General features: G+C 39.0%; 3 protein-coding genes across 2 annotated transcripts; 2 read left to right on the top strand and 1 right to left on the bottom strand.

Moving 5' to 3' along the window:
- The window catches only part of LOC309391039 (mas-related G-protein coupled receptor member H-like), a 145,080-nt gene that overhangs the window by 63,490 nt on the left and 63,787 nt on the right, over positions 1-17,803 (top strand).
- On the bottom strand, positions 1,159-2,015 carry LOC309391661 (mas-related G-protein coupled receptor member X4-like; the record flags this gene model as incomplete). Its single annotated transcript, XM_081952327.1, is given in 3 exon segments — positions 1,159-1,725; positions 1,728-1,868; positions 1,872-2,015. Coding segments are annotated over 3 exon segments (852 nt in total), but the record flags the coding sequence as incomplete, so codon positions are not given.
- LOC309391660 (proto-oncogene Mas-like) lies at positions 16,537-17,699 on the top strand (the record flags this gene model as incomplete). Its single annotated transcript, XM_081952326.1, has 2 exons — positions 16,537-16,544; positions 16,670-17,699. The coding sequence occupies 2 exons, from the start codon at positions 16,537-16,539 to the stop codon at positions 17,697-17,699; spliced, it is 1,038 nt and encodes a 345-aa protein (XP_081808452.1).

The following is a 17,803-nucleotide window of genomic DNA, read 5'->3' as shown; positions in this document are numbered from 1 at the left end:
CCCCCAGCCGGCGCAATAGGATACCATGGTCGATGGTATCAAAAGCCGCTGTGAGGTCTAATAGGACCAGGATAGAGGAACAACCTCTATCTCTGGCCCTCCAGAGATCATCAACCAACGCGACCAAGGCTGTCTCCGTGCTGTGCCCGGGTCGGAAACCGGACTGGCGTGAGTCTAGATATTCGGATTCGTCGAGGTGTCGCGGAAATTGCTGCGCCACCACATTCTCAACAACCTTCGCCAAAAAGGGAAGGTTGGAGACTGGACGGTAATTAGCTAGTTCCGTTGGGTCCAGTGAAGGCTTCTTGAGCAGGGGCCTCACCACCACCTCTTTCAAGGCGGTTGGCAAGGATCCCTCACCCAATGAAGTGTTCACCAGGCCCAGAAGCCAGCCTCGTGTCGTCTCCCAGGATGCCAGTACCAGCCAGGAGGGACACGGGTCCATTGAACATGTGGTGGGTCGCAGCCGTCCACGTAACCTGTCCAAATCCTCGGGGGCAACAGAGTCAAACTCCTCCCAGAGTGGTCTCACAAGACTCGCTGTTGATGGCTCGTCCAGTCCACTGAAGGGGGCCCATCCGCTCCGGATCTGAACGACTTTGTCCTGCAGATATTCCCCAAACTCCTCTGCTCTTCCCTGCAGGGGTGCCCCCCGCGTCCTCTGTGATAGGAGGGAGCGGGTCACCCAAAACAGGGCGGCAGGGCGGTTATCGGCGGACGCAATAAGGGCGGCACAATGTCTACGTTTGGCCGCCCTTAATGCCACAAGGTAAGTCCGCAAGTAGGCTCTTACCTGTGCTCGATCAGAACCTGTCAGAACCTGCTAAATACCACCTCTGGTGTGGATGCAGCCCCTCCCAGGTGGTCAGTTGGAGAGAGAAGTCTGTTATAGCCCTGTATCACGGACCTCAATTGCAAAACAGTTTCAGTTATGGTACCATTATTATCATAATTTTTGACATGGTTCTGGGTAGTTAGTTTATAGCACTGGAGGGATCCTTCTTGCTTTCCACATCTTTCCCTAGTCTTCAAGATGAACTCTGAACTCTGACAACATACTTTTTCGAGGGAAACAAAATAAGTTCACATTTTATTTTTGTAGCAAGAGACACATTTTTAAGTCAAGTGATAGATAAGAGACAAGTTAAAACTACATTTTTACAGAGGGGTTGAAACTCTGTTTGTAGATATCTCTCTGCTTTCATGAGCTTCATCTTCCTTGAAAACTCTTTGAAAAACGATCTTGATGTTCTCCCTGGTCTGAGCTCGTTTCTTTCTCCCAACCAGATAACAGATCACTGGGTTAACAGTGCTGTTTAGGGAAGCACCCAAAGTTATGTAATCATACAAGTGAAAACCTCGAAAAGGTGATTTCATGTAAGAATGAAGAGCATTCAACCCGTAAATATTTAATGGAAGATTAAAAATAAGGAAACAGAGAAGAGTAATTAAGATCATCACTAACAGTTGTCTACATTTGATCTGCTTAGGTTGAAAACATATTTTGACAAATAGGATCAGAGTAGAGATTATAATCGATGGAAGGCAAAGCACAGCAGTCACAACAAAAGCAAGATTTGAGAGGCCACAATATTTAAATACAAATTGCATAATGTCTAAAATTCCAACCAAGAGGAAAGAGCAGATCCAGCTGAGGACACACACAACAGGGGACAAATATTTTGGCCAGGAACAGCGATGCCAGATTGGAAAGAGGACACACACAGACACCGGTCAATGCTGATGGCTGCCAGAAGAAAGAGACCATTGACATAGAAGATGTCAGAAAGATAAATGAGGATCTTGAAGGGGTTTTCTAATCTTATAAAATGTATATACTGTATAAAATGACAATTGCAAACTATTTTCTAAGTTGTGAGAAAGCCAAAGTCAGCAATTGCTAAATTAAGAATCAACACGGTGAAAGGGCTTCTCTTAATTCGAAATCCAAGAAGCCAAATAACAATTCTGTTTAACGGGACTCCAATACAGCAGATGATGAATACGATAGCATGATAATATAATCAGACATATTTTTGTGCTCAGTTATAATATGCAGTTATTAAGCACCCACCTTTATCTTTATCTCACTTGAAACACTGCCAAAGACCTAATTGGCAATTAGCTTGAAAGGCCACATGGAACAAAGAGTCAAAAAGGAGCTTCAGAATTTAAACTGACCAGAACAAACAAAGTTTGTTCCTGCGAAAGCTCACATGCCTTTGCTCCTCATTTATATCCTATGGGAGGGGCCAACCACTTCCAAGCCTTACTCCCAAGTCGTCCCTTTTGTCTTAACTGTTCTTGCCTTCTGGCAACTTTGCTCATGTGAGAACTGGGAACAGGCTCCACTTTTTCCTCTGTCTCGCTGATGGCAGACTCTGGAGACCCCTGAGGCAGCACATAACTCCCAGATGGCCCTGGCCCCACTCTATGTCTCCAACACAGAGCCCTCGTCCAAGCCTTCCTCAGACTCCAGGACTCACCCATGTTCCTCCCCAACCTCCTACTGTTCGACTCTGCTGCCAGCTCCACAGGGCCCAGCAACCACAACAGTTCTAGAACTGTTCTAGGTAGTTAGTTTATAGCACTGGAGGGAAAATTCCTTGCATCCCACATCTTTCTTCAGTCTTCAAGATGAACCCTGACAACATACTTTTTCGAGGGAAACAAAATAAATTCATATTTTATTTTTGTAGCAGGAAACACATTTTTTTAGACAAGTAATATCCAAGATTAGAGACAAGTTAAAATTGTGCTTTTAGAGAGGGGTTGAAACTCTGTTTGTAGATATCTCTCTGCTTTCAGGAGCTTCATCTTCCTTGAAGACTCTTCCTCCACACAATAGATAACACAAGGAGTTATGTAATACATGTTTCATTTGCTGCAGGCCACCCCTAACTTATAGCTGAAGTTTTCTAACTACCCATAATTGCTACAAGCTTTACACATGCATATTTCCTGTTGATAAGCATTCTTTGTTCTTGTACAGTAGAGAAGGCAGCTCACCATTCTGAGAAAAACAACCCGTTGCTTTATGGACTGGCAGCTGACATTTTGATAGGGCTTGGACTCTAAATATATCTAGATTGCTTAACAGACAGATTTTCTTTTTTTTTTTTTTTTTTTTTATAAATGTTTATTTATTTTTCTTTAAAAAGACAAGACAACACATAAGATACAAGAGCAGGGAAGTAAAAAAAAAAAAAACACATTTTCATCAAGCATGTCGTTTGGTTACAAGTTTTTGTGCGATGGTTTTTACAATTAAGGATGCGTTCACTAATTATCCATTAAATATAGTTAAATATTTCATTGAGCATTGCATGTTCAAGTTACCATAGTATTCTTTCTTTTATGACAACCCTTATTTCTTTATCTCTACAATTATGTACTAGGTAGCAATAGGTCTTTATAAAATTGTATCACCATTCTCTCAAAAATAAAAGTGGAGATTAAGTCAAAGAAAAAAAGAAACTCATTACTTCATATAAGACATTTCTATTTTCCATTAATCTTAAAGTTTCCAATCATCCTCAACTCCAAATTAAATTTCCCATTATTATTTGTCAATCCATGTAGTCATTAAATATTTTAATCTATATTCACATCCATTGTTCATTACATCATCATTATTCCATTTTATATTATAAAATAGTCACCAGCCATAATCATACCTAACAGTTTAAATCATCTCACTCTTATATATTAAATACATTATTATTCTTATCTCGTATAAGTAAATGGTCTATTTCATAATAAAGGCTTAATATGTATAGAAAGAGAAAAGAAAAAAAAAGAAAGAAAAAAGAGAGAGATTTTTTCAAAACATTAAGTATAACTTTCTATTATTATTACATATAAGATAGGGTAAAGAAAAAGAAAAGATTCACTTCCAAGTTTTTTTATCCAACCATTGATAAAACAAGTCCCATACTTTATAAAATTGCTCATCCTCTAATTCTCTAATTTCAAATGTAAGTTTACTCATTTCTGCACAGTTCATTATCTTCCGAACAATTTCCTCCTCTGTTGGTACTTTCTCATTTTTCCAGTATTTAGCAAATACAATTCTAGCAGCTGTTAAGACATTTATGATCAAATATTTCAAGTCTTTATTGTATGTTTCTGGTATTATTCCCAATAAGAAAAGTTCTGGTTTCAAGTCTATATGTTTATGTATCATTTTCTCCAACCACATGTGTATTTTAGTCCAGTATCTCTTAGCTTCAGGACAAGTCCACCACATGTGGTAATATGTGCCGGGTGTATGTTGACATTTCCAGCATTTTTCAGACTTATTCTTCGACATTCTTGCTATTCTCGATGGGGATAAATGCCACCTATAAAACATCTTATACAAATTTTCTTTATATGCAGTTGACATTGTCATTTTATAATTTTGAGTCCACAATTTTTGCCATTTTTCTAAATCAATCCCATGTCCAAAGTTTTTTCCCCAGGCTAACATAGTTCCTTTCACTTGTTCTTCATATAATTTCACCTCTAATAAATAATCATAAAATTTTTTAATTAATTTTTCATCGTTACCTGTTAAGATTTTATCTAATTCAGTCAGTTTATCATAAAAACCCTCATTTTTTCGATCTTCATTGTATCTAGAATGTATTTGCACATATGAGTACCAATTGAGTTCAATACCTTCTTGTTTCAATTCTTGTATAGATTTAAGTTCACCCTCTGCATTCAATAATTCAGCATATCTAACTGCTTCTTCCCTTTTAAATATTATTGGATATGAAAAGGCTTCAATAGTTGATATCCAGACTGGAATTTTCAAGTAGTGCGACCTCTTAACCTTCTGCCAGTTTAATAACAGAGCCTCTCTTATAGAATGGTCTCTAAAGTAACCATGTTTTTTAGTTCCTTTATACCATAAGTATGCATGCCATCCCAACAGCAAGTCATGACCTTCTAGATTCAAAAGCCTATCATTTCTTAGCATTATCCATTCCTTGATCCACATCAGACTAGCTGCCTGATAGTATAACTCCCAATCAGGTAAACCCCACCCTCCCCTTGATTTGGAATCTTGTAACAATTTACATTTTATTCTTGCTTTTTTCCCTTGCCATATAAATTTCAACACTATTTTATTTAATTCTTCAAAATATCCTTTCCCCAACTTAATTGGAATAGTCTGAAACAGGTATAACAGTCTAGGTAAGATATTCATTTTGATTGTTGCGATTCTACCAATCATTGATAATTGAAGATTCTTCCATTTCGCCAAGTCTGTTACAATTTGTTGCTTCAATTTAATATAATTATCTTCTTTGAGAGTGCTGCACTTGGCTGTTAGGTGAATCCCCAAATATTTAACTTTGTTTGTGATTTGCATTTCCAAATTTTCCGCCAATTCTTCTTTTTGTTTTCGGGGTATATTTTTTGTTAAAATCTTTGTTTTGTCTTTGTTTATTTTTAAACCTGCAACTTTTCCATACGCCTCGATTTCTCCTATCAGTTTAGGTGCAGATTGAAATGGCTCCTCAAGGATGAAGACTAAGTCGTCAGCAAATGCTTGCAACTTGTATTCTTCCTTTTTAATGATCATTCCCTTTATTTCTTCCTCTTCTCTAATCTTTCTATTTAGTACTTCTAATGTTAAAACAAAAAGCAGTGGTGACAGTGGACAGCCTTGTCTCGTACCTCTTTTAATTTCAATTGGATCCGTCAGCTCTCCATTTATCATTATCTTGGCTGTTTGCTTGTGATATATCGTTTGTATGGCTTGAATAAAATTCTTGCCAAAATTCATTTGTTCCATTTGTTGAGTCATAAATGTCCAATTCACGTTATCAAAGGCTTTCTGCGCATCCAAGAAAATCAAAGCCATTTGCTTCTCAGAGTGGACCTGATAATATTCTAAGGTATTTAGAATTGTCCTTATGTTATCTCTAATTTGCCTCTTTGGTAAAAAACCATTTTGGTCCGGGTGGATAAACCCATTTAGGTATTTTTTCAGTCTCTCTGCCAGTATTGAGGCAAATAGTTTATAGTCTGAGTTCAACAAGGAGATAGGTCTATAGTTCTTAATTTGCGTATGGTCTGCCTCCTCTTTGGGTATTAATGTAATATATGCCTCCAACCATGAATTAGGTATTTTACTTTCAATCATTACTTCATTCATGACTTCTAGTAATGGAACGGCCAAGGATTTTTCTAATGTTCTATAGAATTCCACAGGAAGGCCATCCGGTCCCGGGGCCTTCCCATTATTTTGTCTTTTAAGGGCCTCAGTTAATTCCATCATTGTTATTTTATCTTCAAATATAGTTCTAGTATCATTTGGTATTTGGGGGAGTTTGGCGTTTTGTAAATATTGTTTCACTTCTTTCTCTTCTATGTTCTCTTGTTCATACAGCTTGGCATAGTAATCTTGAATAATTTTCCTTTTTTCCATATTTCCATGATGCAATTGTCCTTGTTCATCTCTTAGTTGTAGTATTTTCTTGGTCTCTCTTTCTTTTCTCAGTTTATAAGCCAGCCATCTGCCTGGTTTATTTGCATTTTCAAAATAGTTCTGTTTGGCGCCTCTGATTTTTTGGGCCAGGTCCTCCTTTTCCAATAGGTCAAGTTTGTGTTTTATTGTGTCCATCTTTATTTTAATCTCTTTCTTTTGTGGAGATTTCTGTAGTTCTTTTTCCAATGTGCTGTAATCTTTTTCTAGATCCTTAGACACTTGTCTTTTCTTTAAGTTTCTCTTTCTTATATAGTCTATTATCAAACCTCTAGAAAAGGCCTTCATTGTATCCCAAAGATTCTGTAAAGACGTATCTTCTTTTTTGTTTTCTTTAAAGAAGAAAGTCAATTCTTTTTCCATTTTCTTTACAAATTCTTTCTCTTTCAATATCCTGTTATCTAGTGTCCATCTCGATCTTCTTCTTTGTTGTCTCCAACCTATTGCCATTGGATTGTGGTCTGCCCAGATGTTTGGTTCAATCTCCACATCTAGTGCGCTGCTGGATATGCCCGTTGAAGCCCAAATCATATCAATTCTAGAGAACGATGAGTGTCTATTTGAATAAAAGGTATATTGTTTTTTAATGGGGTTCCTTTCTCTCCACACATCTTTTAGATTTATTTCATCCATCATCCTGAAGAAGGACTTTGGGAGTGTTTTTCTATTTTGTTTTGTTGTTTTGTGGGTCTTATAGTCCAGTTTCTGGTCTACAATACCATTGAAGTCTCCCATCATGCAAATGTCAGCATAGTCTAGATCAGAAATTTTCTTGTGAATTTTTTTATAAAAGTCATCTTGTTTTTCATTAGGGGCATAAATTCCAATTAGCAGTATTTTCCTAGCATTGTCCATTATTTCCACCATTAAAATTCTTCCATCTTCGTCTGTGTAGATTTGTTTCGCAGGGATTTTATCTTTAATGTAGAAGGTCACACCTCTTTGTTTACAGTCCGCTAACGAAGTAAAGTTTTTTCCCAGTTTTGGTTGTACTAATAAATGACTATTACTTTGTTGAATATGTACTTCTTGTAAGCAAATTATATCTAATTTTAATTTCCCTAATTTGTGGAATATTTTCGTTCGTTTACATGGCGAATTAAGTCCATTTATATTAATTGAGAGTAATTTTATTCCTTCCATCCTTATGTTTTATATATAGGATTTATAGCTCTAGTTGATCTTGGTTCCCGTTGTGCTCTACTCTCTACACCCCCAACAGCACCTTCTTCAATGTCAATTCCACCTACAGCACCCTCTGTCCTCTCAATTTCGGTTATGGGTAGATCCAGCAGTTGCACCGGTGGCTCTTCATTTCCAGGCTTTTCTGGCTTTCCTCTCAAATGTTCTGTGTAGAAAGCTTCTGCCTTCTCAATTGTATCAATTCTATATCTCTGTCCTTTCCATACAAACATGAGGCCTTCCGGAATCAACCATCTATAGTTAACTCCTATTTTAAGTAAGGCTGTAGTCAAGAATTGATATTTTCTTCTTTTCTCTCTCACCCGTCTTGGTATTTGCTTAAGAATTGCAATCTCCTTGCCTTTGTATTGCAGTTTTTTATCTCTTGTGTTTTGCAGGATTTGTAGTTTTAGTGCTTTTTTCGTAAATCTTACATGGACCTCCCTTGGGAGGGAGTTCCTCGTTGCATATCTTGTGTTAACTCGAAATGTCTCATCTATCCCGAACAGACAGATTTTCAATTTCCTGTTTCTCCTCCCAAGCTACCATTCAGCTTTCCAACCTCTCCTTTCCACAGAATTTTAGAACTGCTTTCTCGTTCCTGGTTTATAGCAAAAGGTCAAGTAAGTTCCTCTTTTACTCAATGAGGAAATCTGGTCCTTTTGCTAAATAAATTCTGTTACTGTCGCACAGCAACATCAAATACAGTCCAAAGTGGATTCATCAAATAGTCTAACATCCTTTCTGGACCTCCTTGGATTTTCAAAGGGATTTGTTGATGCTCACCAAGAATTCTTGCACATCATCACCAGGTAGGTCCTTAGCAAAAACAAAGTTCTTCAAGGTATCTATTATATGAAAATGACTCTTTGACAGTTCAGGATGAGTCTCAGAAATGGAGTTCTGTTTGGAAACAGTGTGGGGATTTCTGATGCATCCAGTATAGGAGACCTTAGAGCACTTACGTTTTGTACCACTAAATTATAAGCACAGGGTCAATCATTTCAAATGTTTGTCAAAAAATTTGTGACAATGTCCTTTTCTGGTTCTCTTCTATTGACTTTTTCCCCCATTCCTGGCCCGACTCTAAGCTCCTCATTTTATTCTGGAGAACCAGAGAAGATTCTCTGGATATATCATGCCTTGTGCCGCTGCACTGCTTGATTAGATTTTTCAGCTCATAGAGATATTGCAATCATTGTCTTCCGTCCTATCAAATCATCTTCTCTCTCTCTCTCTCTTGTTTTAGTTTGTTCTGTTGTTTACCTTTTCCCTGCTCTTTCTCCCCTACATTCTGCCCAAGTAAATGACTCATATCATTCCAAAAATAATTGCAAAAATATGTTCTTATTTTTGACACCTTCATGAACAATGATTTGAAGGTGGCTTCTATGGTGTTATAGATGGATATTGTTTCATTGTCTTCTTCACTTTATTTTATTATTTTGTTTTATGTCTTACTTTAGTGTAGTGTGGATTAGTCTAATAGGTTTTAATTAAATGTTAGCTACCTAGAATCTTGGGAAGACAGGACATACACTTTTCAGGGCACAGAGAACAGAATTGTTTCAATCATTATCTTCTGTCCTATCAAATGTTCTTGTCCTTTGTTGTTTGTTGGGGATTCTTTCGCTTACCTTTTGCCTTCTTTTTCTCCCCTGCATTCTGCCAGAGGAATTACTCATATTTCTGCCAAAAAGTTTCCTTTGAGATCTTCTACGGAGATCACTTTAGGGTTGCTTTTGTGGTGTTATATATGTTTCATTGTATGCTACATTTTATTTTATTATTTTGTTCTATAGATTATTATTTTGTACTATAGATTATTATTTTGTTCTATAGATTATTATTTTGTTCTATAAATAGATTAAACTATAGTTTAGTATAGTGTAGCGTAATCTAACAGTTTAATGAAATTTCAGCTCCCTGGAACCTTGGGAGGACAGAATATTCTGTACAGGAAAGACAAAATGATCTTGCAGAGACCATTTGGTTCTCTTTGATAAAAGAATTAAGGATAAGAAATGCTCTCTGGCCTTCAGGGCTGATTCTTCTTCTTCTTCTTCTTCTTCTTCTTCTTCTTCTTCTTCTTCTTCTTCTTCTTCTTCTTCTTCTTCTTCTTCTTCTTCTTCTCCTCCTCCTCCTCCTCCTCCTCCTCCTCCTCCTCCTCCTCCTCCTCCTCCTCCTCCTCCTCCTCCTCCTTCCTCCCTGATGCTAATAACAAATGAATATGGAAAAAAGAGGAAGAGAATGATCATATCAGCAGTTTTGTTCCTAAATGGTGAGCCATATAAACGGAAGTGGTAGCAAAATTGCTACATAGAAAGAAAAAGCTAAGCCAAGCCAAGAATCAAAATAGATTAATTTGTCAAACTTACAATATTTTCTTATTATAGCTGATATTGCAACATTTCCAGTATTTGCTGCCTGTATCTGTTTCCTGGCCTGCCCTATCCCAAAGGCCTAACACCTACTTATGGGTTTATGAATAGCCAATCATAAATGAAACAAATCCTCCAGGAACATCAAGGATGTAATAATATATTAAATGTTATCACTGAGATAGTTCTGCTTAAGATTCTCTCACAGAAATATTAGAAGCACTTACCACACTGGTCAATTTCTTCTGATGGTCACCAGCATTGACTGTTACCTGGCTGTCTTCTTCCCAATTTGACATCAATGTCATCATCCACCATACCTGTCCACCACACTCTGTGCCATTATAGGATCTCTGGTTACAGGTCTTCTCATATTTACCTCAGTTTGTAAATATTATGGTGGTCTCCAGCCTGTCCCTCTTCATCAAAGGCTATCTTAAATCTTGAAGGAAGTGGCAAGGAAAGCTTCTCACAGCCATCTTGCTTCCTCTGTTTTTTCTTCCTCATCTTTTCTTTTCCACCAACTGTCATTTATATCAACGATGTTATTTCCAATAGGAAATGTTTTGGTTTCATTACATATGACTACTGTCTGTGTTAACTCATTGGTCCGTTTTCTACTGAGGAGAGAGATTCTAGATATGACAGCAAAGCAATTGTGGGAAGCCTCCCCCTTCCCCAGAATGAACTATTTTACAAAATATTAGAGGAAGCAGAATAGAATATTTCCCTTAAAGGAGAAGAGGAGTAAAATCTCCTGAACAAAGGCAGAAATCAGCCACTTGTGTTTCTACCATAGGAAAACAGCCTCAAGCAAAAGCCTGAAGGGGCTAGGCTTTGTGAATGGATATTTTGTAAAGCCAGACCACTCAATTCATAAAGAAGCAGGTGAAGTTAGGCAAAATCACACCAGAACACCTGTACAATTAGCACAGGAGGCCCCCAAGGCTGTGTGCTCTCTCCACTCCTCTTCTCTCTATACACCAATGACTACATCTCAAAAGATCCCTCTGTTAAAATACTGAAGTTTGCAGAGGATGCAACAGTGATTGGTCTCATTCTAGACAACAATGAATCTGCATACAAATGGGAGGTTGAACAATTCGCCTTGTGGTGCAAAGAGAAGAATCTTGAACTAAATAGACTCAAAACGGTAGAAATGGTGTTAGATTTTAGCAGAAACCCTCCTATCCTATCACCTCTTGCAATATTAGACAACACAATATCAACAGTAGAGACCTTCAAGTTTCTAGGCTCTATCATATCTCAAGACTTAAAATGGACACCTAACATCAAAAATGTCATCATAAAAGCGCAACAAAGATTGTTCTTTCTGCGCCAACTCAGAAAGTTCAAACTTCCCAAGGAGCTTCTGATTCTGTTCTACAGATAATGATTGAGTCTGTCATCTGCACCTCCATAACTGTCTGGTTTGGTTCTGCAACCCAACAAGACAGACACAGATTTCAACTGATAATTAGAATTGCTGAAAAAACCATTGCTACCAACCTGCCTTCCATTGAGGACCTGTATGCTGCACGAGTCAAAAAGAGGGCTGTGAAAATATCTACAGACCCCTCGCATCCTGGACATAAATTGTTTCAACTCCTACCCTCAAAACAAAGCTATAAGGCACTGCATGCCAGAACAACTAGACACAAGGACAGTTTTTTCCCCAAATGCCATCACTCTATACAATACAATACAATAGTAGAGTTGGAAGGGACTTTCCAGGTCTTCTAGTCCAACCCCCTGCCTAGGCAGGAAACCTTATACCATTCCAGACAAATGGAATGCTAAACAACTAATTGTTTAACTAATGCTAAACAACAAATGCTAAACAACTAATTCCCACAACACTGTCGTATTACCTACTAAGATTGTATTACTATTATTTTTCTCTTCCTTCCTAGTACCTACTGTATCTCTTCCCACTTATGACTATACCCATGTTGCTTGTATCTTTAACATTTATATTGTTTTATTTGTTTCCTTGTATAGTTTGATTGCTTATTAGTAACCTATTTTACTTCCAACACAACAATGATTTTGAATTTCCCAAGAACACAAACCTTTCAGCCATTTTGACAATCAGAAGTACGCACAAGGTTACTTTCTTTTATTAATTATATTTCCCTTTAATTGCAGTGTCCCGGGCTGTCCAATGTAACGAATGAATTGAACCTTTCTAAGAAAAACAGCCAACACTTTTTGCGCGATGGAGCAAGAGTTTAATAACTCAGGAGGTATGCAAAGCATGAAAACTATATTATATACAATGTCTTTACCTTTGTGAATACAACTAATAATGATCAAGGAATTAATAATGCTTTGTGAGTTTATTCCAGAATTGAAACTCTAGCACCAAATCATAAGACGCATCAACTCCCGAGATTAGGAGTTGTGTTGGCATTTTGAAGACATTCACAAAGGGCGCATTCCAGTTGTGGGATTCAATTTTTTTCACTACCAGTTCTGTCAGCGTGCCTTTGTGGGTGTGGTGTGGCTTTGTGGGCATGGCTTTGTGGGTGTGGCAAGGGAAGGATACTGCAAACTCCCCATTCCCTCCCCACTCCTGGGGGAAGGTTACTGAAAACTCCCCATCCCCATCCCCTCCCCAACCCACTAACCTGCTTTCCAGCTCCATTCTCCTGTTCAGGACAATAAAAGAAGATCAGCTGGGAGCCTGGGAGGCAGCGGGGGTGGGGCCAGCCTATTTCCCGGTTCTCCCAACTACTCAAAATTTTGGCTACTGGTTTTCCAGAACCTGAGAGAACTTGCTGAATGCCACCTCTGGTGCATTCACAAAGTGTTTCCCGGGGAGATTTTTTATAAAATAGCTGTCATAGGTAATGTAAAAATGTGAACACCGAGATATCTGCCATTTCCTTTCCAAAGAATTGTCCTTTGGAGGGACATGAGAGATGAGGTCAATCTCCATGTACTTTAAGAGAACTTTAAGGGAAAAAATGTAATTGGAGGCCCAGATGCATTTCTGAAAATAAAGGAAAAATGAGACTGGGGAAAATGGTTTTTCTTCAAAATGAGCAACTTTGAGTTGATTATCTGGGGCATCTTAGAGAGAGCCACAGGGATTGAGTATTGGCTAATGACTAGCTGAGGAACCACAGGGCGGAAAAATCCATTGGGGGTTATTTGATTTATGCATACAGAGATTCCCATTTAGAAAGACACAAATCTGTGGAGGAATTTTCTAAAACATATTAGCATTTTTGCTCCTTTGCTGTGTCACAATCTTTATTTACTTTAATTTCTTCCTTACATTATGTTGTTCACTTCGAAAACATTTGGCACGAATACTCTAATAGGTAAGAATATTATGATATATTTTCTTGGCAGGAATGGAGGTAATTTTCCAATTCTTTCATTATACTCTAAAAGGAAAATTGCTCCCCTTCTCTGCCCATTGCAGCTGCTGGTAAGGAAAGCTCTTATGGAGGAAGGAAACTACCCAACTCAGCTTGCTCTTAACACACTTTGGGAGGGGGCAAATGTCAAGATACTTCAGTGTCCCATGAAAGCCAATGCTGATTTTTGGATCCAGTGCAGGGGGTAGACAAGAGACGGGTTTTCCCAGAGAGTGGATCATCCCCATTCGAGGATGACCAGGGCATTGACACCAGATGTGTATCTGGCAGTGTCTTCGTAGTGCAAAGATGTTGACTTTCCAGAGGAGAGATGAGATGGAAGTAAAACAAACAAATAAACATTATGAAGATGCAAGACTTATAATTAGCCCCTAGGCCTGAATAGATATGTTATGTGAGACACTTTACATTGGATTTGCAAGGCTGCTTGGAGCAGCTGAAAGTGCTGATTTTTGCCTATTCCTGTAAAATTAAAATTGTTTGGCTTTTCCACACTCTTACTAAGCAGGTTTTTTCTCTCTGTGTCATAGCACTTTTCTAATACATTCTAACAGTATTTATATTAGAATTAACAAGCTCCGGATACAAGTGACAACACCTTAAATCAGTTACGCACTGAAGACTGACAGGTAGTCACACCATATGTTGTTCAATGTGCATTTCCCATTATGTGGCTCTATACACAGTTGCCATCCCTTCTTTTCCAAAGAATGCAAATGCAGATATTAAACAATTATTGTATCCTCCTTCCTTCCTCCACTTTTCCTTTTTTTCTAATTGTTCATCTATCCTTTGTCCTAACCCTAAGCTTAATCTTTTTTTAAAAAAAAGAAAGTTTTTTTTAATTTTTGTTACATAATTAAACATTCTTTTATGAACAGTGTTGTCAGATTTTGCCTTTAATATTTTCACATATACATAGTACATTTTACATTATATCCCCACTTCCAATTTTTGCCGTATTACTTTTCTTCTCGTATTTTCCAACTTTTAATTTTTATTATATACATAAACAATATCATTTTTTCTTCCCTTTATAGATAAACCAAATTCATCATTCCCTTTCCATCTATTTTCTACAAGTAACATGTGTCTTCAAATTCAGTTGTTTATATAGTGAGCATTTAACGTAATCACTTTACACACTTAAAAGTATTAATATAACTCACACACATCCTAATTAGATTCATACTATCACTGTTGTATTCTCGGAGCGTCCACCAGCAGGTGGCGCTAGAGGAGGCCTGTCCACGCGCGCCCAGGATTGGTCGTTTCAAACAGGTTCCAGGGCGGCACGAGTGTCGAGCCCCTATTGGCTACCGGCTTGACAGCTGGAGAATATAAATAGCTGTCAACCGGCTTTCAGTTCAGTTCAGTTACTAAGTTGAATAAATCAGTTACTGTTACTGGTTGTCTGTCAGTTATTACCTGATATTTAATACTGGCGACGAGGACGGGCGGATCCAACCCAGCAAAACAAGTTACAATGACGACTTCATCGATGTTCGCCCCATTTCGTGTGGAGGCAGAAACCTGGGAGGCGTTTGTGGAAAGGTTTGAATGTTTCCTCCTGGCACACGACTTAACAAGCCTTTCGCTGGAGAGGAAAAGAGGCATCTTTTTAAACTACTGTGGACCAGAGATGTTCGCAACCGCAAGAGCTCTCTCAGCTCCCACCCCTGTACACACGGTGCCTTGGGAAACGTTAATGGCAAAATTAAAAACACATTATGAACCAGCACCTTCACGTTTTGCAAGGCGACAAGATTTTCGCCACTGCATTCAAGGAGAGGGGCAATCCATAAGCCACTACGTGGCTGCGCTCCGTGCGGCTGCTATTCCTTGTGAATTTGCTGATTTGGACGAAGCCCTGTTGGAACAATTTATTTACGGTCTGAAAGACGTTAAATTACATCGCCGAATTCTATCCCGGTCAGACCTCACCTTGAAAATTGCCGTTGATGAGGCTCGCGCAGCGGAGATGGCCGAACAGTCAACCCCTGACCGTAGACGGTTGCCACAGCCACTGTTCCTATAGGGTCCTCCTTGGAGATGGAAGAGTGTGGAGGAGGCACATAGATCAGCTGAGGCGAAGAGAAACCGGTGCAGCATCAAACAGCTCAAGTGTTCCAAATGTTATTCCAAGTTCACAAAGACCTGACGACGACGCCCATCGGCCCAGATCTGAGCGAACAACTAGCTCCGGCGGCCAAATCAATGATCCGATACAGGCAAGCTATCTACCTGGTGAGTTGGGAGGAGTTCCACGGTTTGGCCCTTCATGGACACTTCCTCGAAGCGATCCTCCCTCTACGGCGGCGGTCACTCCACAGCTAAGAAGATCGCAGCACGTGCGCAGAAGGCCAACCAGGTTCCAGGATTACGCATGCGCGGACAAGGGGGAAGGAGTGTTGTATTCTCGGAGCGTCCACCAGCAGGTGGCGCTAGAGGAGGCCTGTCCACGCGCGCCCAGGATTGGTCGTTTCAAACAGGTTCCAGGGCGGCACGAGTGTCGAGCCCCTATTGGCTACCGGCTTGACAGCTGGAGAATATAAATAGCTGTCAACCGGCTTTCAGTTCAGTTCAGTTACTAAGTTGAATAAATCAGTTACTGTTACTGGTTGTCTGTCAGTTATTACCTGATATTTAATAATCACCATGTTTAAAATATTTCATTTCATTCTACTAATTTCATTTCATTCTACTAATCTCCAATTCCTAGATTTTCTTTTCTCTTTTTCTTCTTGTTACATGCCTTGTATCTTTTCTTCCTTAACCTTAACCCAGTAACCCTACCCAGCCTTCAGCCAGAGTGAATAATAATGGGGCTTGGTAGGAAACAATGATTTTAAGGCTGTAGTTACCATCAAATAGTTAAAAATAATATTTCATTTCATTCCACTAACTTCATTTCATTCTACTAATCTCCAATTCCTAGATTTCCTTTTCTCTTTTTCTTCTTGTTATATGTCTTGTATCTTTTCTTCCTTAACCTTAACCCAGTAACCCTACCCAGCCTTCAGCCAGAGTGAATAATAATGGGGATTGGTAGGAAACATAGATTTTAAGGCTGTAGTTACCATCAAATAGTTAAAAATCAGATATGTGGAAGTAAAAAAAAAAAAACCAACTATTTATCAGATTTTGTTTGCGTGTGTGCATGCCCATGCATGCCTACATGTATGTACATTTCTGTTAGAAGGACTGATTCTCGTTTGGTCTCTTTTTGTTATCAGGATATATGAGCAAGATGAACTCATTTGGAATGTTTTTAATCCTGTTCTTAGTGATCCCGAAATTGTCTACATTTTTATCAATGCAACTGAAACTGTGGAAACTGCTTCCAGTGTTGCCGGAATACCAGAAATTTATCCTTACCCGTATGAGCAACTGCCCAACAATTTAACACGAAATCTACTCAATGGCTTCATTGCCCTGATTGGCATTTTAGGCCTGCTGGGAAATGGAATGACAATTTACCTCCTGGCCTATCGCATTAAGAGGAATCCTTTCACCACTTTCATCCTCAATCTCTCCATCGCTGACTTTGGGGTCCTTGCATCCCTCATTATGGCAGCTATATTTGTGATGGTGTTATCTCTGGTTCAACGAACGTACATGGTCAGAACGGTTTTCTTCTTATTTTTTGAGCTCTTTTCCTTCACTTATTCTGCCAGCCAGTTTCTGCTGACGGCCATCAGCCTGGACAGGTGCGTGGCTGTCCTTTTCCCTCTCTGGCATCGCTGCCATCGTCCATCATATCTGTCCCCCCTTGTTTGTGGCCTCATCTGGATCCTCTCCTTCCTGCTCTCTGCCGTGCACTTCATTCTGTATCAGACCAACAGCTTTGGAAGGTCACGTTTTCTTTTCCAGCTGATTGTGAATGGTTTACTTTGTACGCCTCTCATGGTTGTGTCCTCTGTCACCCTCTGTATTCATGTGAGGTCTAAATCTCAGCGCAATCAAAGGAAACTTCTCACCACCATCTTGCTGGCTCTCCTCTTCTTCCTCCTCCTTTCTCTCCCAACGAATGTCTTTTATGCCATTGAGTATTTTAGTTCCTATAATCCCCTCCTCATGACCATCGGATTAGGATGTGCTGCTCTCAACAGCAGCATCAACCCTCTTCTTTATTTCTTGGTGGGGAGGAAGAAGAGGGGAAAGGATAAGCCCAGAGCATCTTTGAAGATGGCTCTGCAAAGAGTCTTTAAGGATGAACAGGACAGCCTGGAAGATCCGAAAACTACGGAGGAATACGAGCTGTGAAGACTTACTATCATGGTTGATTCATTTTCTAAACCTTAAATAATATCTGGATCTAGTGAGAACATACAAAATGGATGGAATCTGTCAAACAAAATAGCTAATCC

This window comes from Natrix helvetica (assembly GCF_964273705.1).
Source record: "Natrix helvetica genome assembly, chromosome: 4".
Classification (NCBI taxonomy): domain Eukaryota; kingdom Metazoa; phylum Chordata; class Lepidosauria; order Squamata; family Natricidae; genus Natrix; species Natrix helvetica.
Note: the sequence above shows the minus strand (reverse complement) of the source record. Positions and strands in the feature narration are given on the sequence as shown.